Genomic DNA, 23671 nt, shown 5'->3' with positions numbered 1-23671 from the left:
CTTCATACTCAGATTGAGAAACAATGCCTTAGACCTTCAGCTCATTTCACCTTCTTAATGCTAGAATTTTTGGTGTGCTAACCTAGCCTAGCTACAGTGTCCCCTTGTTGAATGTTATTTTGTGGACATGAAAAAATAATACAAAAAACCTGTTGCCTAAAGTCGTTTTTTATGAAGTATGAAGTCTGATTTTTGCAGTACTTGGGTTGACTCTCTGAATATGAATGCTATGTAAATATCTTTAATTATCTTTAATTAGGTGAACCTGATTTGGCTTCAGGATCCGATGTAAATGGAAGCACAGAATCATTTGAAATGGTCATTGAGGAGACTGTAGATTCAACAACAAAGCAAAATGTTGATGGTAAAATTATTAGAATTTTGAGAGACTATTAAATGTTGTAAGTCACTATTTTTAATTCCCTCATTAAGTTGGTATTGCTCTATGATCATCATGGACTTTTGAAAAAACAGCTTTTCAAAATCCTTTTCATATCATCCTAACAGTTGTATAATTAAAGGGTTATAAAATTGTAGCCCCTGAGTACTTGTTTCAGTTTCATTGCATTTTTTTTAAATACTTCTTTCTCTAATATGGTTTTCTGCATTTCTGCAGCTCTCTCATCCATCCTTTTCTCTCCTCTCATAGTCACTGCTGTCATCACTCCTCACCTGATTTTTGCAGTCGCTTCCTAATTGCAATCCCCTCTCTCCAATCCATCCTTCATATAACTGCTAAATTAATATTACAAAGACATACGTTAATTCATGTCTCTCCCCTGCTCAGATCTCCAAGTCTTAGAGCCCTCCACAATCTGACTCGCACTTACCTGGTCATCCTTACTGTATATTACTCCCCTTCACGAATTCTCATTTTAGTGACAACAGCAGTGTACTTGATGTTCTCTAGACTCAGTCTTCTAGCTCTTGACTCCTTTGTGAAAGGCACCCTCAATGTCTGGAAGCTGCTTCCTCTTCACCTTTGTCTCATAGAATTCCTGGCTTCCTTCAAGGCTCATCTCAGGCACTCCCTTCTATGTGAAGCCTTTCCTGATTCTCCACTGTCCCAGTTGTATTTCCTTAGCTATAGGCATTTTGTTTCCCTCAATAGAATAGAAGCTGCTTGAAGCCGGATGTTAGAATATCTGTCTGTTTGTCCCCAATGCCTGGCATATTGCCTTTTGTGTAATAGATGCTTTGTAAATACTTGTCAAGTTAAACTCTAGAGAGTTTCAAAATTAGTACACATTTTATTTAACTTGAGCTTTCATTTTAATAATTTTGAAGGTTTTTTTTAATAATGTGTATTTTTTTTTTTGTAGTAGCTACAACAGAAGTTGAATGGGTTCCTCTTGAACTGTGCTTTGGAATTCCACTATTTAGTTCTGAGTTGAATCGTAAAGTCTGTAGGAAAATTGCTACACATGGCCTTTGTAGGAAAGAAAGGTGAGGGTTTGTGTTACTGATTTATATTCCCTCAATCTTGGATTCTCAGTTTCTTGAAGACAGAGATGTAACAGTGTCTGAGATAGCTTTTTCTCTAATGGGGCACTTCCCATCCCCACCCTCTTAGCCCCCGTTCCTCTCACCGGTTTTCTGTAGCGTGGTGTCTTATTGTAAGTTAGTATTCAGTAAATATTGATTAGTTGTGATATCCTGTTCTATTTTTAGACATAATCTTCTCTACTTTATTTTTTCCTAAGTTGAACTGGAATTATAGGGCCAAGATTAAATTTGGGAAAAATAAACTTTTAAAAAAGTTGACATTCCTTTTTATATCAAATTTTTAACTTTTAAGGTATGTTTACTGAATATAGCTATCAGCAAGTTAAAATTGTGAGATGACAAGCAATACTAAATGATTAACATTCCCCTTATGTAAAATAATGTACATGAGTGTTTTTAAAAGGGAAAATGTTATACAGAGGAAAGGTATAGATTATCATCATAATTAATATTTAATTCAGGTGTATGCTTAATTTGCCAGCTCTTTAGAATTACTTTTTTGAATTTTTGGGAATATTTTAAATGTGGCTAATTGGCTATGTCTCAAAATACTTGTTATTTAAAAAAAACATTCAATTTTATTTTTATTAGCTCATGGTAGATGATGTAAATGTTTTGCCAAACTTCTTTTTTGAGGCCAGTTTTTCTGTCTTTTTTACATATTATGGTCGATTTAATACTGGCTCTTTTTATAAAATATGACTTTCTAGACTCTTGATACCTTTTATATTTATTGAGTTATGCAATAATTTTATCAGGTAATGTTTTTGGGTGCCATCTAGTGTAAATGCTAATCAAAATTGCAATTTGTATCACAAAATCTAATATGCAATATTAATGCTTTTCTAAAAAAATCTTATTTATGTCCTTATTTTTCTTATTTTTTTTTTCAGCCTTCAAAAACTTTTACATTCCAGTAGAAAACTCTCCCTCCATGTCCTTAATTTTGTTCATTCATTCCAGGTAAAAAAAAAAAAAAACCAAACCACAAACAGGCAGAGTTAAAAAAACGCCTGACATTTAAGCCGTTAAAATTGTGTCAGTCTAATTTGTACAAGGTGATAATTTTAACTAGAAATACTTTTGCTTAAAATGTCCATATCTAAGATTACTAAATAATTTATATCATAGAGAATAACTACAGACTGTTGTTCGATGCTTAAAGTACTCACTGTCTGTGTAACTGTTTCTTGGTATGGGAGCCAGCCAACTAGGATAAAAGTTAGATGATACTTTTAGCATTTATTTAATTCTTTCATCAGGAATCCGTGCAGTGGCCCAAAAGCAATTCGTGTACCTCCTACAAGTGCCCAACTTATATTAGCCTAAGAATACTTTTCTGGAATATAATGAGACTTTCATTTTGTAGTTTCATAGCTATTTTTATTTGTGAAATTTCCTTGTGGTGTATAATCTTTGCTATTTTAATAGTGCTACATTACTGACTTGTGTTTAACTTTCATGAAATATTTTCTATTTTTAGTACATCTTCACAAATACTGTGAAATAAATGAAATCTACCTTTATGTAGAGACTTTCTGATTTTTGTAACCTTATCAGTAAAACACTTTTTTTTTTTTTTGGCTTAGGGTTTGGGAGAGGTGGGGCTTAGTCAGGGAGCAGGACTGGTGATTTTCCCAGTGGCATCAGTACAGTTATCCTTCTGAGGACAAGGTCAGGGTTAGGTTATAAATACCTTGAGGGGTGGATACCTGGTTCAAAAAGGAGAAGGTTGGAAAGTTACACAGTACAGGGAGAGGATGGAGTAGGGAAGTGTTGGAATATTGGACCATATTGGATGAGGGGCAGGTGTAGTTGTATTGGAGAAAAACCTCATGACTGGCTTTCGTGGAGAGGATGGGATGTACCATTTTACCACCTTCCCATTTAGTTGATGACACACACTCTTTGTGTTATACCATAGTTCCCACTTTGGAGGCTCCTACTTTGGAGACCACTGATGCAAAGGACAAAAATTCTATTTCAGAAAGGTTGAAAATAGTTCTATTAAGCCGCAACAGAAATGACGTTCCATGGCCAGGGAACATTCATGGAAAAGCTCCTTCCTAATTCTTTCAAGGCGAAACCTAAGAATTATCTGAGGTTTTATGATTGATCTTGCATATTAGGGGAGTAAATAGAGAAAAATGAGACGTCTAGGGCCACACCATTATTAAGAGTCATGAAATTTACCAGAAATAATTATAACAGTAGCAGCAGCAGCTGACACTTCTTTAATGCTCTTAAGGTCTGATACATTTCACATACAGTTTCATAGCCAAGTGGGCTAATTACTAGTAATACCACCTAGTATGAAATATTTCCATTTTATAGATGAGGGCACTGAGTTTAGAAAAGGTAAGTCTTGACCTTGGTTACACAACTTTTAAGTGATAGGTGGGATTTGAATCCAAGTCTTCTGGACTCTAGATCCAGCCCATCTGTCCATTAGAAAGCACTCTGTCCTTCATTATGCCATACTCCCTTTCCAAAATTGAATAGCTCCAGTGTGCCCTGGTAAATCACAGTTTTCCTCTGGTCAGACTGTCTCTTCAGTTCTTTTAAATAGGACATTGATCAGCTGGCTTGTGTCCAGGATGGCAAATGGTACTTGAAACCGTGCTCTCTTTAAGAATCAGTTGAAAAAGCATGGCAAGGGAGTGGAGAACAGGCAATCCAGTTGTCAGTCAGCAAGCACTGATGAAGCTTTGGTTATGAGATACTCTGCTAAAGCACTGGGAATACAAAGAAAGGCAAAAATGGCCCTTGCCCTCAAGGAGATTACATTCTTGTAGAGCACTGGTGTTAAACTCAAACAGAAATGAATATTGACTTGGAAAACCACAAATTAACATTATCCATGTTGTATTTTTATTTATTTTGTTAAACATCTCCCAATTACATTTTAATTTGGTTCCTTGAGTTTGACACCTCAGTGATAGAGGAGACAGCATATAAATAACTAGGTAAATACAAGATGCCTATTAGATGGAGTAATCCAAGAGAGAAAGATGCCAGCAGCTGGAGGGATTGGGAGACATTTTGCAGAATGTGAGATTTGAATTTAGTCTTGGAAGAAGCCAAGAAACTAAGACCCAGAGCATTGCAGGCATAAGGCATAGTCATTGCAAAGGCAGGGAGGGGGAATGCATTGTCATGTGTGAGAGCAAACAAATAAGTCCAGTGTAGTACACTCAAGAGAGCATGTGAGAAGACTGGAAAAATAGGAGGGGGACATATCATGAAGAATCCTAGAAGTGATAGGGAGCCAGTGAAGCTCATTGACCTAGGGGGCAGGGAATGGTGACTTGATCAGACCTCTGATTTAGAAAAGTTACCTTGGTAGATGTCTTCAACTATTTGAAGATTTGCCCTATGGAGGAAGGGTAAAGTGTATTCTGTTTGATCCTAGAAAATTGGCATAGCTTGAGTCTCAGCTCTGTCACTTTTTAGCTGTGTGATCTTGGGAAGTCACACTTAGCTTCCCTGATGCTTAATTTCTTAATCTGTAAACTCTGCAGTATTTACTTAACATTGTTATTTTAAGAAAAGTGCATTATGAATCTATAAATCACTATGAAGATGAGCTTATGCTTATTAAATAGAATTGAAGGATGGGATTGAAAGAGTGAGCAGATTTCAGCTCAGTGTAAAGGAAAAAAATTTTAACAGCATTCCAGAAGTGGAATGGGTTGCCTTATGAGATGAGATAGTAATTTTCCTTTGCTTAGAAACCATCAAGCAGAAGTTAGTTGAGAAGTTGTTCCAGGCAGTTGATCATTTGTTAGAGATGTTGTAGAAGGTGTTCTTATTCCAATGTGGGTTCAGCTAGGTGATCTTTGCACTGTGTGTCTGTTTTGCTTGGAATGCCCTCCCTCCTTCTTGAAGATATATGCCCATGAACCATATTCTCCATGAGCCTTTCCTTAACCCCACCAAGTGCTCTGGCCCTTCCTCCCTGATGACCTTGGATTTGGTTTGCATTTATTCTGTATATGTCATTTCCCCAAAAGAATGAAAGCTCCTTGTGGGCAAGAATTGTTTCATTTGTTTGTCTTTGTATCCCCAGTATCTCACACAGTGCCTGGCACCTAGCAAACATCAAAATATAATTACTCATTGGTTGATTAACTTCTGAGGTCCTTCCAGTGCTGAGATTCTATGAAGTTCAAGTGCTTTGAGCTAGCAGGAACAACATATTTTGATTAAAATGGTCTGCATAGTATTGTTTATAAATCAATGTTTTCTCCTTCTTGATTTTTTTTTTTTTAGGAAGGAATTTCAACCCTGGACTTACACACTGAGGCCAATTTTTCAAGTATGTTTTCACAGCCTCCTTGTGCTGAACTGGGTGTTCCACTTCCTGCGAAGAATTTAATATTTAAAGATGGCATCTTATCTGAGTGGAATGGACGATCACCTTCCTCAGTACTTATTGCAAATGTCAATTTGCAATAGTTCATTCACATACCATTTGTTGTTCACACTTACTGCCTTTTTTCTTTCTTAACAGTTAATTTCTGGTGCCAACCACTAAGAAGTGTACTGCTGCTGCAGAATAACATATGCTAAAGTGGTATTAAAAGTGTGTTGTGTTGCAGTTTGGGGGAAAATATTTGCACTGTCTGGAGTCTTACTCACTATTGCATATCCTGCTGCAACAGAGAGCTTTTTAGCAGTCAGCACTGTATTTTTACCTAGATACAATCTGCATTTCTTTTATAAACCTAAGGGTACCCTTTATAGGCTTTATGATGATTGTTAAATTTATAAGCTGTCACCACAGATATTGCAATGGTAATTTTATATGTTAGTTACTCAAACATGAATCCTGTTTAATTTTATATTTTATTACCTATACTTTTTTGGGGTAATGGAAAGAGATTTACTTCACTGAAGAGGCTTCCTGGTACTTAAAGTAGTAAAAATGCAAAAAACCCAGTAAAATCCAGTGTTGTATGATGATGTGATGGGGTCATTATAAATTGTAGCCATTGTGTATAAATTCTGTGTATCAGTTGGACAGTGTTGAAAGTATGTAAATCAGTATAGTTAAAAATAATTTGACCTTGCTTTATGAGGTCTTAACTCCTGGAACATCAAGATTCATTGATGCCTCATGAGAAACTTTGGAAAAACTTCCTATGTTCACTGTGGTTTTAGATATGTAAGCTTCATTATCTCTCACATAGACTTGATTATCAAATGTTTCCATAACAAGAGACCTTGTTTGGTTGCTACTACTGGTGCCCATTTTCGGTTTGTTTAAGTAGCACTTCATTTATAACCACAAGACTGATTTATATGGAAACAGATTTCATCTTTACAAACCAAAGATTGGGAGCTTCAGTTCAAATTAACATCAGGGAACAGTAAGAGTTGACTTAGTTAAGAAAAAAAGTATGATGAATCATTCAGTTGAATTAACTGTTGGATCCTCAATTCCTGTAAATGGGCCTGGGGGACAAAGATAGAGAAATAATGGAGTATTGTTTCAGAATTTCTCTTGAGTTATATTCTTTTAGTATAACAAATATTAACTCAATTAATTGGAATACTTCAGTAATTCACTTTTACATTTATCAAGTTACCTTCCTTAGGCAGTTTGTGCGGTGTTATTGTTTAGTTTAGACTAATCTGTAGGATGATTGCTTTGCCAGTTTAACAGAAATCCTGGTAAAACAGCATATATGGAAAAACATTTAAATTTGAGGGACGGTTGTAACATAAAGATTTCTGCTGATACTTTTTTTTCCTTGTTCTATAAAGAACAGTTATTTGTGTGTTTAATCTGGTAACATATGTCTTTCCTAAAACTGTAATCATAACCATGTACAGCGTGCTCACAGTATTATTTTACAGTTTGGACCAAGAACCTGTAGCATAGTGAGTGCTGGAAAATATTCATGGTAAATATGACAATATTTTGTTTTCTGCTGTAGTAGGAACCAAGTGTGTGTTAAATATGTTTAAAAGATGAAAAGTAATGCATACTAATAGTAAAATGATTTGTTAAACTGTGAATCACACACTAATTTCTCACATAACTGTTCATGTACATTCCTCTTCCTGTAAATGTATAACTTGCAGTTTTTCAACTGAAAGTCCAAGTACTTAATTTGATCAGTGCTGCTTTTTATTCTAACGTTTTCTTATCTGGTTTGTTTTTACTAACTGTAGGTAGTTATTTATTCTGCAGATACTAATACTTTGGGCCTACTGTGATGTGTGCACTAATAAAGGATTGAATATTTGTTTTTGTTGGCAGTAAATCCAGTTTTTCATAAATTTGTAACAAAATATGGGAATGATTTTCTGCCTTATTTCCTTTCAGAGAAAATGGAGGGGAAGATGGAATAAGATAGTGATCATGCATTTTAGGAAAAATGATTGAAAAAGCTTGTGTTCAACTCTGGTTTTTGGTCTCTGCCCTTGATAAGGAAAAAGGAATCCTTTGATGTACAGCTTGGTAGAGCTTAGTAGAGCTTCCACATGGTAAAGGGATGGGTGTAAGCCTATTCAGTGTTGTAAACAAAAAATGTAAAATGCTGCTGTTTTCAGATTGTGTTTTACAAACTTAGCTTTATTTCATTACAATTGTATATATGCTCATAAAAGAAATATTATCTCATGTAAAGTTACATCTCTTCATGTAAAACTGGTAATTAAAAAATAGACTGTTACCTAATTATTAGGTGACTACCAAAGAGAAGGATCATTAAAGATTTTTGACTCAGTTTTGTTGCTGTTTGATATGATTCCATTTGGCTTTGTTACTTTTTATTGTCTTAAAGTGTGACTTAAACAGAGGCAAGACTTCTTTGAAGATTAAAAGAGAGGGAGAAAGAAAGAACCTATAAAAATGGCACATAGCTATTATAGTAAGTAGAGCCATTAAAGTATGTGGTAGTCCCTTTGTCCTCATTAAATGTGTTCAGATAATTTTATGTTTGTTTTTCTTGGGGGATAGTGCAGCCAGCCACCTCGGTACTTTTAGCTGAAATTCTTTTAAGCATTTAGAATTGATTTTTACCATTTTTCCTGCTGGTTTATTCCCTGAGAGCTTCAGTTCTCTTTTTCCCCCTTGTTCAGTCTTTCAAACACAATTTGTATTTAAAAGGTTTTAAAGTACCAAAATTGTAACTGAGAACAATGGATCGCTTCCTGGTATGATATTGTTAATAGTATACAATGAAATGTATAAAACCCTGTGTTCAATTTGATGATTGACACATGTAACATAAATGTTTACAATAAACTATTACTGATCAAGATAGTGGGATGATTTTCACTTTTAAACGTTTGCTTTAAGAATAGAAATTTTGTAGTACAGTGAAATTTTAGTAATTAGAACATTTGGGAAGATCACTTTAATAAAAAAATCAAAATTTTAGAAATGCACATGCTGCTTAACTGTTTGCTCTGAATAAGAAGCCAGTGAGGACATTAAATTTCTCTAGTACAAATTCCTATGAGGAACACTTATCACAAACTGATATACAAAGTATATAAATTCTGTTTTGGCACACATGACTACAAATCTGAGTTGTGAAGTATCTCAAGTCATTTGTTCTTCTGGACTCATTCTGTCAGTGTTGTATATTTATTTAAAATTTGTCATACTTTTTGACTTTTATGAAGCTTGAAATTCTTTGATAGGATAACAAATTTAGCTCGTAAGCTATTGAAAGATTAATCTTCCTAAACCAGTATTGATCAATTAATGATCAGCTTAATATTTGTTGAATTAGTATTATTCTTCTCACACTCAGAAGTCTTCAGCAAAAGCTTTCAGCAATTCCCTACTGGCCACAGAATCAAGTCTCATCTCTTCAGCTTAGAGTCCAAGAACCCCTACGCTGGCAGACTAAACTTGCCTTTCTAACTTTCTGTCCCATACTCTGATGACTAAAATTTCTGAATGATCCAGGACTGGGAGGTGAGCTAAGGACAATCCAGAAAACAATTGTTAGGGATGTTAGGGGCAAGGGAATGATAACAGAAGGGATAAATAAGACTGCTGATGTGAACTGGATGGGTGGTAATGGATGATAGAACTGCTTTGTTAAGGAGAATGAGTTTCAGACTGGGAAAGGTAGAACAAAAATATTTATCAAGGAGTTGGAACCTGAGATAAGTAAAGAAGTAATAAAAAGAACACCTGCTGCTTTCATGAGTCCAAATTTTCAGGCCCAGATAACCACATCCCAGGTACTGAAAGAACCAAACTAACATGTTTCTTTTTCTCCTGTCATTGATCTTTGGAGAAACTTATCAAGAGATGAAGAGATGAGAGTATGTTGTTCTCCTGAAGGAAAGTGGGACAAAGATCACCAGCCTTGATGGCCTTCTGTAGCCACAATATCTGTTAGGACTGAGGAGCATGAAGGAGGGAAGTTATCTATAGCTTCATCACAATATCAGTCAGCTTCTTTTCTGTTTGACAAGGTTGAGCTCTGAGAGTATTTGCCTAGCCAAGAAAGTGTGTATGAGATAAGAGCTAAGACCTGCAGTGTAGTTTTTACAATGTTAGATCACATTTGCACTGAGTCTTAGGGAAGACAGAAGAGGGTAGTTTGCAGTAGTTCAGAGAATGTTCAAACAAATTATTAAAGAACCCACCTGATTTCAGCCTAGGTTTGTTAACTTTGGTGCAGCATTGAATGAGAGGGCTGCCTAAGGACAGAATAGCAGGCAGTAGAAAGAGCACCATAGTCGAGGACAATAGCTGAGGCTCAGAAAGAAGGTTAGAAAATGTATAGCCATTCCTGCAGGAAAGAGGCTTACTAAAAACAACGCTCCCTAGTTGGTGGTGGGCTTGTCTAAAAGAACTGGTTGGCAGAGCTGTATTACTCCCTACAGGGGAGAAGTTAACCACAACACTTCTAATGGACATTGGGCGGAGCATGTGAATCTGAAGATAGCTGGATGGCTGAAAGCCATTGGAAAGAAGCGTGATGTCCAATAGGTGGCAGTTGAAAATTGATGCCTGATGGGGGGCAAAGTAGAGATCAGTACAAGGAAAGAAGACTAGCAGCTTTGCAGTATCAGAGGTGTGAGTTGCCCTCATATGTATGCCCTGTTTTCATGTTCCCTTTCAGTGCTACACTCACGATTCCTGTGCAAGGTACGCTTCCCATTAAATGTGTTTTGTGGAAGATTGAGTTCACAGTTTATAGGGTGAATGTTTTATTCTATTTTATTAAATTTTTTTGTTGTGAACTAAATGTTTCATTTGGCTAATAGAAAGTAAAGAATGGGAAATTGTGAGTTGTGGTTTAGAGAGGGCTCTGACCCACAAAGTACGTAGACCTTGGGCTAGCCTTCTGGGGGCCCAGTTGATGAGGAGAGCTCTGACCATTGTATGTGCATAATGGGAGGGTGCTGCAGGACTACGAGGAGCAGCTAGGTGGCACAGTGGATATAATGTTGGGCCTGGAGTCAGGAAGACTAGTCTTCTTGTGTTCAAATGCTGTGTGACCCTGGGCAAGTCACGTAATCTTGTTTGCCTCAGTTTCCTTATCTGTAAATGAGCTGGAAAAGGAAATGGCAAACCACTCCAGTATCTCTGCCAAGAAAACCCCAAATGGGGTCACAAAGAGTTGGACATGACTGAAAAATGACAACAACAAAAATGTGGAAAATGTCTCAATTTTTTAGAAGGGGAAGAGGATGGGACTTTGCAAACTATAAAACAGTGAGCTTGACTGATTCTTGGCAAAATCCCAGAATGTTAATATTAAAAGGATGATTTATGAGCATTTAAAAAGGGAAGTAGCAATCACCAGGAGCCAGGCTTAAAGTCAAGAACAGATTGTTATCAGACTAACTTCATTTCCCATGTTGACCAGAAGTCAGGGAAATAAATGATGTAGACAAAGTACTCAATCAGTAAACATTTAGTAAGCACCAACTATGTGCCAGGCACTGTACTAAATACTGGGGATACAAAAAGAGGCAAAAAGTACCTGCCTTCAGGGAGCCCACAATCTAATGAGAGACAACAAGCAATGTACAAACAAGCTATAGGGAAAGAGAGGAAAAGCACTAAAATTAAGAAGGGTTGGTAAATGCTTCTTGTAGAAGAAGGGATTTTAGCTGGGATTTGAAGGAAGCAAGAGAAGCTAACAGGTGAGAAGCTAGTAGGCAGAGATGAGGAATGAAAGCATTCCAGGCACAGGGAGCTACCAGAGGAAATGCCCAGAGCTGAGAGATGCAGGGTCTTGAGCAACAGCCGAGAGGCCAGTATCATCGCATCAAACAGTATGTGGTAGGGAGTGAGGTTTAAAAGCCTGGAAAGGGATAGGAACGGGATGGAGGACTGGGTTATGAAGGGCTTTGAATATCAGAAGATTTTATATTTGGTCCTTGAGGTGATAAAGTCACTGGAGTTTATTGAGTAGGCAAATTGATATGGTCAGACCTGCATTTCATTAAAATATTTTATTAAGGGGATTTGTTTTGTGAAGTTTGGATTCAGTCCAAGGGCTGCACTTGAGGACCTAGAGGGCCACATGTGGCCTTGAGGCTACAGGTTCCCACCTTTGGCCTACAGGGATGCTTATCAATATGGGTGTCAATAGCATGAAGTTGGGAGGGATGCCTAACTTGTTGAGTGATAGGATTTAAAGCAATCTTGATAGCCAGCGCAAACACCAAAATAATAGAAATTTAATAGATAAAAATGTAAAGTGCCATACTTGAGTAATAAAAGTACCTGCTTTCTCTCCAGATCTAAACACCATCTGCTTGTCCTGTGACTGATTCTTCCCACTGCTCCTTGTAAATGAATCGGGTAATGGGTTATACTACTTGGGTAACACATGTTTTAACAGGAACATTCTGGAAATATCAAAATGAATTAATGAAGAACAGGTCTTTGCTCACAGAACTCATTTCTGTTTTTGAAATAGTAGCCTTTATGGTATGTCCAAGCATTCATCAGCATCTTATGATATATACTCATGGACTCAATGGGAAGATGCAGACTGAACAGTAATAGAATTACATGAATTCAATATCTAGTTAAAGACCAGGGACCTCCTAGCTCACACTCCTCTCTGCCCTTTTCTATTCCACATTTTCATCAATGATTTGATTCATTACCTTATTCCTTTTACCAAATGATTTAGTGTTACTTTCAGTCTATAAGCTAATAAACATTAAATTCCCGCTATATGCCATGTACTGTGCTAAGGATGTAAAAAGAAGCAAAAGACAATCCTTGTCCCCAAGGAGCTTACAGTCTAATGAAGGAGACAACAAAGCATTGGATATTTGCAAACAAGCTATATACAGGATACATAGGAAATAAAAGAGGGAAGACACAAAAATTAAGAGAGGTTAAGAAGAAAGACTTCTTGTAGAAGACGGGATTTTAGTTGGTACTTAAAGGAATTCAATGGACTTCTGGGCTCATTGGAAATAATTTAAAAGAGGGATTGGTTAGATTCTCCTGTCCATAATCCTTTTTATGTTTAGTGATTTGCCTTTTAAATACTTATGGTAACTAGCACACCCAGGAAGGAGAGAAACACATAGGTTATTGGTATAGAATTTACAAGTCTCAATGAGATTTATTGAAAGATGTTCTTTGCAGCCAGAAGAGGTCTCAAGAGGATTGTAAATGGGATAGTTTCTATGGGATTCAAACCAAATCTTTGCCAGTTTTTTGGACATTGTAGAAGCCTGCAATCTCAGATCAACTTGGGGTGTGGATGAGGCAAGATGGCGGCACTGTGGTAGGTCAAAAAGGGTCCACCATCAGTATTTAGGCAGCACAGAGCTGAGATCAGTCAGCTAGGGTGGGAAAGAGGGGATTGAAACTCCCAGATGGCTTATGGAAATTTCAGCACCAGATGGATGGCTCACCAAGTTTCCATATATATGGAACCAGAAAATTGAAATGTTAAAGATACATCTTACATGCATACACATATAGGCCTGTCTCCTACATATATTTATAACATGTATATGTACACATGTATAAATACATATGTATATGCACATATACATATATTCCCCATGTCTGCTACATGTCAGTAATGTCAATTTTCTATTTTCCAAGGATTTTAGGGCTAGTATTTGGCTCAATGGAATGACAAGCATAGAACTGAAAGTCTCTCATCTTACCTTTGCTTAGAGTACATAAATCTGTTATTTAGCAGCTGGAGTGCTATATAAATGTGTGTATGTGTGTGTGTGTGTGTGTGTCTACATAAAATTTGTCTTGAGATAAGCATTTAAAGTAATTTTGGAAACAACATTCTGTCGTAGGAGTATAAAGCAAAATAGTGAAACTGAAAAACATTGCATAAAGAGCAGGAAAATAGTGTCCTCAGGTTCTTTTATCTCTTAAATAACTTTTTACATTGCCAAGGCTTTTGCTCAAAAGACTTACAACTTTCCCTTGAGATTCTACTTATGAATACTAACCTAGAGGGAGGGGAAAAGGGATGAGGAACCTCTGGACCTTAATATTAGGGAGAAAAGTCTAAATTTACCAGTAAAACCACATAAAGATCTATATTTATATATACAGTGTCTACCAAGCAATATTCATTTACATTCACAGAGGAAGGATAGTGTTTGTAGTTATAAAAATCCTAAGTGGCAAACGTATTCTTATGTACATCGTAAAAACAATTGGAATGACAACCAGATCTTATGAAATACTTTGTATGCTTTGCATAATTTTGTTGACATCAACATATGTGCTCCTTTATTTTCAAAAGACGTTAAGGTGGGAGGAATAGCTATTGGTGACAGAATCTAGATTCGGAAAGATTTCAACAGATCTGAATGATGGAGCAACATGAGTAAAATGAAATTTAATAGGGATAAATATAAAGCCTGACACTTTGGTTCAAAAAATCAATTATACAAAAACAGGTTGAGGGTAGTCATGCAGGCCACAGGAAAGTCAGGTGGTTTTTTTTTTTTTTTTGGTGAATTATGTGGTTACTATTAAACTTGTAAATAATTTGTATTTATATTAAATACATAAAATGACTGCCAAAAAAGCGATCTCAGGTTGTGTTAAGAGAGTATATGCAGAACAAGAGTCTTTTGTTTTTGGTCAGAACACATTTGGAGTATCATGTTCAGTTGGTGGACATGAATCTGGAGGACAGTGATAAGGCAAGGGGACTCCAAACTATGTTATATGAGGGTTATTGAAGATAGAATGACCAGGGATGTTTAGCATGGGGGAAAGATTTAGGGAAGACATAATGAATCTCCAATTAATTAATAATAATGAGGAGGAGGAAGTGAGTTAATGTGTGCAAAGTCCTTTACAGATGTTAGATCTCAGGTAGGTGCAATTTTTATCTGTTTTACAGAAGAGGAATCAGTCTGAGAGAACTGAAGCAGCTTTTGTCAGGGTCACCTATCTAATACTTTCCTAAGGCAGAGTTTGAACTCAGATCTTGACTTCAGGTCCAGAGTTTTAGTCACCACACCAGCTGGCTGGTCCAAATATTTGAAAATCTGTCATATGAATGAATTCTCTGCTTAGCCCCAGAAGGCAGAACCAGGACAAATCTGGAGAAGTTACAGAAGCACATATTTTGGCTCAACAGAAAGAAAAACTTTAAATCTTAAACAGAAGGGTTTGCTTGTTATCCTACAGGTCACGGGGAGCGTCTTGAGCAGGGCAGTGTGACACGGTCAGGCCTGGACTGTGTGGAGGATGGATTGGGGAGGGGACAGGCTGGAGGGAGAGAGTCTTTGGAAGCTAGTTGTTCTCTGTGAGAAAAATTAGTATTTTACTTTTATATTAATAACCAATTATTAATTTGGGATCCAAGCTTTTCACCTTTATTCCCTCAGTTCAGGCCCAGACCCTGTAAAAAGTCAGTCTCTGAAGGACGTGGCTGATTGATGAGATTGTCCTAGCCTTCAAGGTACATGCTCTTCAATCTTGGCAGGACCCTACCCAACTAGGAGACCTTACTTCTGTTTAGAGTGTAAGTAGAATCCAGTCTAGGCAGGTTCTTACCCAGGGGACATGTGGCCCTGTCTTTGTACTAGACGTTAGGGTGACCCAGCTCATGAAGGAGAAAACCAACTAGAGTGGTCTAGATGGAGATGGATTTCCCTGTCCAGATTGCAGGAGGGGGCTGAGTCTCATGATCAAGCCATGTTCTCAGCAGGAGGAGCTGAAGACTTCTAGCCCACCTCCTCATCAAATGTCCACCAATCAGGGTTGATTTTCAGTTATCAAGGGAATTCCCTTTCAAGGATTATTTCAAGCTTTCAGGCTTTCCATGTCTTTTATCTTTGGTTGCTGAGAGAAACCACTGACCATCAATTTATTGATTGCTGAGTAGCCAGAAACATTTTCTCTCTTTCTCTTTCTTTTCCTTCCTTCCTTCCTTCCTTCCTTCCTTCCTCCCTCCCTCCCCCCCCTCTGTTTTTCATTCATCACACCTAACACATAAATACAAATAAATTTTAGAGCCTCAACTTTTATATTAGATGCTTAAAAAATCTGAGCGAAGGTTATTTTAGACAACATGGTTAACTTTACGTGGTAAGGTATTGGCCTACTGGTTCTTTTTAGGAAATTAACTTTATCATGATTGAAAACTCATCCCCTTTTTTTTTTTGAATTGAGTAAATCATTCTGTAGATCAGCCATTTTCTTAGTATGAATTAAGGTCAATATATTCCCTTTCCTGTAGTACTTGGATTTTAAGTCTTAGTTTAGAGTTGAAGGCACTAAGTCTTCATTTCTTTCATGCTTTCTAGTCCCCTCATCGTGCTGATCAGGCTTCTCTGGACCTACTTGATGTCTTCCCTAAAACATGGTGCCCGGAACAGAACACAATACTTCAGATGTGGCCAGACCAGACCACAAGAGGATCATCAGCTGTGTCTGTGAATACCACACATCTGTAAATACACCAGGACAGCACATCTTTTGGAGGTGTTAGGAGTGGAATAGGGAGGGTAACAATTGGTTTGTATTGTAAGTCATCTCTTTTTCTTTTGATTTACCAGACTCAGGATTTGGTCAAATCACCACCATTTACCCTCATGGGGACTGACCTGCATTTTAAATCTCAAACTAGAAATAGCCCCCGCAGAAGTGGGAAACTTCACTTGCAGATTTTTTCTTCTCCTCCAGGTGACAGTGTTTCACTTTTAAATCTAAGGTTCGGTTTCAGGAGCTTTAACCTGCATCAGGAAAAGGAAAGATTTTCCTTCTAAACCACTCAAAGAAAATGAACCCTGCTTGGGATAAAATTGTTCTTTTTTTCTTTGTTATGGCAGTTCCTAAGAATGAGTTTACTCCTTGCTTAATTCATACTGTTTACTTGGAGAACACTTCTATGGTGATGAAGTATTGTCAGTCTGTTATAAGTCCCTATGGTTATGGAATATAATAATTATTGTGGAATATTATTGCATATAATTATTATGGAATATTATTAAATATAAATATTATGGAATATAATTGTTGCAGAAAAAAGGCTCGCTGTATCTAATGTATAATGTAACAATGCTTCCAGGCAGGTGCTCAGATGCTTTTTGGATAATAATATTTCATTCATTCATTCGTTCATTCATTCTTACTTCATTACCTCACAGTGATTTCACTAGTGTTTGGTGTTCCTTCCTTAGAAAGGCAGTTTACAGGTCTTTCATGCTATAGCAGAAGGTTCTTCATGAGATGTTGTAGCCAAGAAGAATCATCACCTGGTGATCAACCCTCTGCTGATGAACCTTTAAACACTTAACTAGACTGAAAGGACCTTAAAGGCCATCTAGTACAACACCCTCATTTTATAAATGAGGAGTCAGAGGCTCCGAGTGGTCAGTGATCGCACAGATAATAAGTGACTCAGGCAGGATTCAAATCTGGGTCTTCTGGGTCAAAAGCCAGTGTATTTTTCAGTGTGCCACACTTGTGTCTGAATAGTCAGCCCCTCTACAATATCTCAAAGTGGGTATCTTGGTTTCATTTGAAGACTTCCAGTGAAGGAGAACCCACTACCTTCCAAAGACATCTCTTCTATCCTGAATAGCTCTAATTGTTAGGAAGTTTTTCTTTAATTCCAGCAAAAATCTTCCTTCCTGCAACTTCCAACCACTGCTACTAATTATATGCTCTAGGGACATGTAAAATAAGTCCAATCCCTCTCCCACATGTCAGTCCTTTAAATATCTGGAGACAGTGATGACGTTCACAGTTAAATCTTCTCTAGGCTAAATGCTCCTTAGAGAGAATAGGCATATATTCCATCATGGTGCCTCAGAGACAGTGGGTGGCTCAGGGATAGAGCTCTAGGCCTGGAAAAAGAAAGACTTGAATTCAAATTTAACCTCAGACACTTAACAGCTGTGTGACCCTGGGCAAGTCACTTTATCTCTGTTTGCCTCAGTTCCCTCAAATAGGGCTAATAATAGTACCTACCTCAAAGGATTATAGGGGCAGCTAAATGGCACAGAAGATAGAGTACCAGACTTGGAGTCAGGAAGACTAACCTTCCTGAGTTCAAATCTGGGCTTAGACACTTACTGTGTGCCCTTGGGCAAGTCACTTAACCTCATTCACCTCAGTTTCCTCACCTGTAAAATGAGCTGGAGAAGGAAATGGCAAACCACTCCAGTATCTTTTCCAAGAAAACCCCACAAGGGGTCACAAAGGGTCAGACATGACTCAACAACAACAAAGGGTTGTTGTGAGGATCAAATAAGATAACAATATTTGCAAAAGCATTTATTTAACACAGTGCCTGGCATATAGTAGGTGCTGTATAAATGCTTATTCCTCATCCCCTAACCAGACAACTGTCATACCATATCTGGGTACTGGAAGCCTTTCCAGTTTGTTAGGACCTGCACTGTACTGATGTAGCCTTGAAAAATGTTGGGTTACCTCCACGCCATAATGAGGGAAGCATCAAATGATGATGACAGTTTAAATTCATTGGCTTTATACATGTAGCACCTGGGCCTTACCATCCTTCCACTGTGCATGTATGTGAACTATGACCGAGGAGTGTGCCTACAGAGATCCAGTAGCCTGTCCCAAGAGCTCACCCATGTAGGTGCTGTTCATGGTGCAGAATTTGGAGGTGAAAGAGGGAGAAGGGACTTAATAGTGCCTAACAAATACTGCATTTTCCTAACTCGGGGGATGTTAGATTTATGACCGTCAGGTTGTGCCGTGTGGGGTTTGCCTCCACATTGTTTCAGCAGGGGATGGGGTGGAGAGACAGATGGGAAGTTCAGACCCTGAGGGAGAAGGTCCACAGGTGAGCCAGATCAAGGCAGTGTAGTGACAGGTGTTGTGGAACCAAATGGAGGAGAAGCAGACCAACAGAATTAAATTTCCTATCAGTGTGAGGAGTTCAAATAGTGCAGTACTTAGGGATTCTAGTTAAGAATTTTTAATAAATGCTTGTAAAATTTGTCTCTAAGATGAATGGACTTATGAGCCACCTTAATTCATGCTTTTTGTTGCTCACTTGTATTTGACTCTTCATGACCCTACTTTGGGGTTTTCTTGGCAAAGATACTGGAGCAGTTTGCTGTGTCCTCCAGTTCATTTTATGGATGAGGAAGCGAGGCAAACAGGGTTAAGTGACTTGCCCAGAGACACATAGCTAGTAAGTGTCTGAGGTCAGATCTGAACTCATAAAGAGGAATCTTTCCGATTCCAAGCCTGGCGCTCTATCCAGGGCACTACCTAGGTGCTCCTAACTCATGCTTCAGATAAAGCTAATTTTCACTGAAAAACAAAGATGAGATTTCATTAACAAAATACCAAGCAGTAACCCATTTCAAACTCATGATGTGGAACAGGCAGCTAGATGGTGCAGTGGATTGACAGTTATGCCTAGAGTCATGAAGACCTGAGTTCATAATCCAGCCTCAGATATTTACTAAGCATGTGACCTTGGGCAAGTCACTTAACTTCTGTCTGCCCCAGTTTCCTCAACTATAAAATGGGGATGATAATAATTGCATCTACCTCCTAGGGTTGTTGTGAGGATTAAAATTAGATAACACTTAGAACATTTAGCATGGTGCCAGGTACATAGTAAGCACTATATAAGTGCAAACTATTAATGTTATTAACTTAACATTTCAGTCCTTCTGGCAGGTATGATCCCTACAATCCTGAATGTCATCTTCTCATAGTCCCTAAACAGTTATTTGATTTATAATTTTGTCACTTATGACCAGCAACGTGTTGCTAAGCATTTCACAACTGGCTCTCTGAGGGAAAAAATATACCCACAACACATTTTTAATTTTAATCTTGATTTTCTCCATTACTTCTTAAGTTACTTAGTTAAAACAATGAAGTAAGCCCTGATTTGTAGCATTTGCAGATTTCTGTTCAGGTGCTCACAATGAAAATTTGAACAATGCACTCTATGGAGCTGGCTCCAGAATACTCTGAAAAGTCATATGCAAATGAGCCAATGGACCACAATTCCCTGGGGCCATTGCTCTGCCTTCCAATCATCCTCTCAGTACATCTATCTGAGGGGCAGTTGTTTTATTCAGGAGCTCAATAGGTGTCTCTCCTCAGTCTTTTATCTGAGAGGTTGTGCTGCTTTTCAAACTGATTTTTATCAACTTTCCTCATGCAAATGTTCTTTTTCTGCCCATTTCAGCAACTAAAATGCCTACATGCAAGGGAACAAATAAAGAAGTATAAAATGCAATGAGATTAAAGGGGGGGGTGCAGAGAAGGGATTAGCATTGGTTTCTTGGGGGAGTTGGGATATCAGGCATCAGGGGATAACTGGAAGATTCATGGGGTGGGCAGGAGGGATCAGAGGGTCCTTAGGGACTACCCACCACGCCTACTTATTAATGTAGCCTTGTGCAGGAGCTGAAGCCTGCCTTTGGATTTAGGCACTCAGGGTAAACTCTTTCCCCTTCCTGTTCTGTGAGTTATTAATAGAGTCAGAAGATAATTTGGGAGCCAAACTTGATGACATTATTGTGGCTGTTTACTTTACAGATATCCTTGGCCCTCATCCCAGAAGGAGACCTGGAAAGCTGGCTTCCCAGTGGAATCTGCTCTGGAATGGGTCACCTGAGGCACTGCTGCAGAGGGACAGGAGCTGTGCAATTAATCCAATTGAGAGAAGATGTTGTTAGCTGCATCCCTGACTTGTGAGTCTTCTCAGAGACTCCCCGTGGCAGTCCAGTAACCTTTATTACTTAAAGTTAATGATGACCATAGTGTGGCGTCCCTTTAAGTGATACTGTCCTCCTCTTCCCCCTGTCCCCATTCCTCCACCTAGGGCATGCTTAGCCAGGCAAACACATGGAATCTTGGAAGATGGTGCTTCCAGTTATAAATGATGGAGGGACCCATTGCCTCCCAACTTAGAGGATTCATAGACATCCTCTGATTGCTTCCAGTAGGTCTTATGACTCAGAGATTTGTACTATAGAGTGACCAAAAAATAGTCTTATAATTGACCGTTGAGCTAGAACTCCCTGGATATTCTGGGAGTGATCCCCACTCCTCAGGACTCCTTTTCTTGCCAGATTTGAAGGGCAAGGACTACTCTTTGAGCTATCAGGAGAGTTGGGCCACTATGCAATGACAAGTCAAGAGCTCTCGACCTCCTAGGCTGCCTTGTGCCTGTGATAGAGCCCACCTTCCTCTTTGTATCTTCTTTCATTTGGTACAAGGCCTTGTGAAACTTTAAAAGGCAGTCTTTCCTTGGTGTCTTCTCCTTTCTGAGTACCTGAATGGTGGGTAGCAGCCACCAGAAGAGCTGTGGTGGTGACAGTAACAGAAGCAGACAGAACAAAATGGAAAAAGCTTCCAACAGAGAGAAAAAAAATGGAAAGAAGGATCCCATTTGGTGTGGGTGAAACTGTGCTCAATGAAGGTAAGATACAAAATGAGAATCAGCAGCCCTCAGAAACAATTGCAAATGTCCCAAAGAGCCTTGAATATTAGCCTCTCAATTAATTGTGCTAGTAGTGAAGAGTTACTATATTCTGCACTAATGATTCTATAATTCTTTATTGCTTAGCATTCCCTTTTCTATGTGGGAACAAAACTATTCATTACATATTTGATTAATGTTGGTACTCTGAATGTCTGTCTTTCTTTTCTTTTCTTTCTTCCTTCTTTCTCTCTCTTTTTCTCTTCTTTTCTTGTTCCCTCCTTCCTTCCCTCTTCCCTTCCTCCCTTCCCTTCCTCCCTTCTTTCTTTCCTTCCTTTTTTCCTTCCTTCCTTCCTTTTCTTTCTCAACTTTCACCTTTTGCTAGGAGAACTCTTAGACAAGATCCAAAAATAAAATTGTCCCTGAAGTAGCAAGGGTTGGGGCATGATGCAATAGCTGTGAGAGGAGGGAGACTGCTTCCTCTGGGGAAAGATCAGGCTCCTTGAGCTGAACCTGGGCAAACCATGGGGCAGGGACTATCTTTTGCCTTCTTTGTATCCTGAGAGCTTAGCACAATGTCTGGCATATAGTAGGCTCTTAACAAATGCTTATTGTCTTGCTCACTCCCAGTCCTGTGCTCTTTCTGGTGTATCTGCTACTCATATATTTGAGGAGCCTAAGGTTGAAAACAGCTAGAACCAAAGTGGGAAGAAAGAAAGTAGACTGATTATAGGAAGCAAAGATATTAAATTTATTGGGCTTGGCCCTTGTTCTAAGCACCTTGGGAAAAGAATATAGTGCACAGAAGGAATCCCACTTAATTTAAGTCCAAGATGGACCTTCAAAAGCCCTGATTCTTGAGAACAAGAGGTTTAATGATGGGAAAGAGAAGGACCTCAACTCCCTTACTTCAATTCAATTGAAAAACTATCTTTTAAGCAACTACAGTGTACCAAGCACTATGCTTGGTGTACTCTCATGGTAGAATTGGGAGATCCTTAGAGTGAGAAGTCCTGAATTCGAGTCCTGGTCTCACTAGGTATGTGACCTCAGGGAAGTCTCTGGGAGCCTCAGTTTCCCACTTGTCATTTTTGGGGGATGGTAGTGATACACACTCTGCCTCACAGGATGTTAGGAAGAACAAATGAGGTATTATGTGTAAATGGCTCTGTGATCATGAATCCCCATGTAAATGTCAAGGTATCATTATATACATTTCCGTTTTCTGGCTTTAAAAGTCATCTATCCAATTTCCATGGACAAAAGATGCTACATAAACAAACACAAAATCAATAAAGAATCCTCCGATGACGGTAACACCATCCTTCATTACTTCAAATGGGAAGAGGAACAGAAATGACATCTGTCTGAAAAAACTATTCTTTGAGAATCTGATGCAATACTGTACATCTGTGTGGGCCTGTGTATTTTTAAGTGCACTATACGTGTGCAGCAGAAATCACACTGGGCTTGGGATCAATAGAACTGGACTTAAGTCCCATCTCTGTCACTTATAAGCTTCATTGCCCTGTCTGCTGCCCTTCCCCACACTAGCTCCTTGAAGTCAGGGACTAGATTGTTTGTACCTTAGAATCTTTAGGGCCTAGCCCAAGGCTTTATGCATTAAAGGTGCCTAATAAAGGGTCATTAAGTTAATGAATAAATAACACTAGATGTGTTGTTTTAACCTTCTCTGAGCCCCAGCTGACTTATCTATAAAATAGGGAGAGTAATGCATAACTTTCAGAGTTATTATAATGAAAGCAATACATAAATAAGAGCTATATATCGATTGATCTGTCACTAAAATTCTTCTCCTGAGTCTTCTTCATGACATTTCTATGACCTAGATCTGACCATACCAATCCCCTCCTCAAGATTCTTCAGGGGTTCCTGATCACTTCCAGGATAAAATGAAAACTTCTTCTCAACGCGACGTGAAATAGAATGCCTGAATCTGAGAGTTAGAAGGGAATTTCCCCTATGATTCCAGGACAAGTCGTTGTATGGGTTCTGCTTGAAAACTTCCAGAGAGGGGGACGGCAGTCACTCCAGGAGCCCATTCTGTTTTTGCATAGCTCAGATTGTTAGTTGACATCCAGCCTCAATTTGCCTCTTGGTAGTTTCTAACTTGTTTTGCCCTTTAGGGTCAAGCAGGACAAGTCTAATCAGCCACTGTATAAGACCCCTTCAAACACTATCAAGTCTCCCCCCCTGCCCCCGAGTCTTTTCTTCAAGTCAGACATGATCAATGACTTCAGCCTCATGCCATGGACTCAAGGTCCTTC

General features: G+C 38.4%; 1 protein-coding gene across 3 annotated transcripts in view; it reads left to right on the top strand.

The window, feature by feature from the left end:
• FAM91A1 (family with sequence similarity 91 member A1) overlaps positions 1-8778 on the top strand; it is a 59472-nt gene extending 50694 nt beyond the window's left edge. For all 3 annotated transcript variants that reach the window (XM_027854006.1, XM_027854007.1, XM_027854008.1), the window contains 4 exons: positions 260-364; positions 1323-1446; positions 2400-2469; positions 5779-8778. In XM_027854006.1, the coding sequence (XP_027709807.1) occupies positions 260-364; positions 1323-1446; positions 2400-2469; positions 5779-5964 (485 nt within the window). In that variant the 3' untranslated portion in view covers positions 5965-8778. The remainder of the gene's footprint in view (positions 1-259; positions 365-1322; positions 1447-2399; positions 2470-5778) is intronic.
• The last annotated feature ends 14893 nt before the right edge of the window (positions 8779-23671 follow it).

The sequence above is a fragment of the Vombatus ursinus genome, unplaced genomic scaffold, assembly GCF_900497805.2.
Source record: "Vombatus ursinus unplaced genomic scaffold, bare-nosed wombat genome assembly UNPS02010284.1, whole genome shotgun sequence".
NCBI classification, from domain to species: Eukaryota; Metazoa; Chordata; class Mammalia; order Diprotodontia; family Vombatidae; genus Vombatus; species Vombatus ursinus.
This window is presented reverse-complemented; position numbering and strand designations above follow the sequence as displayed.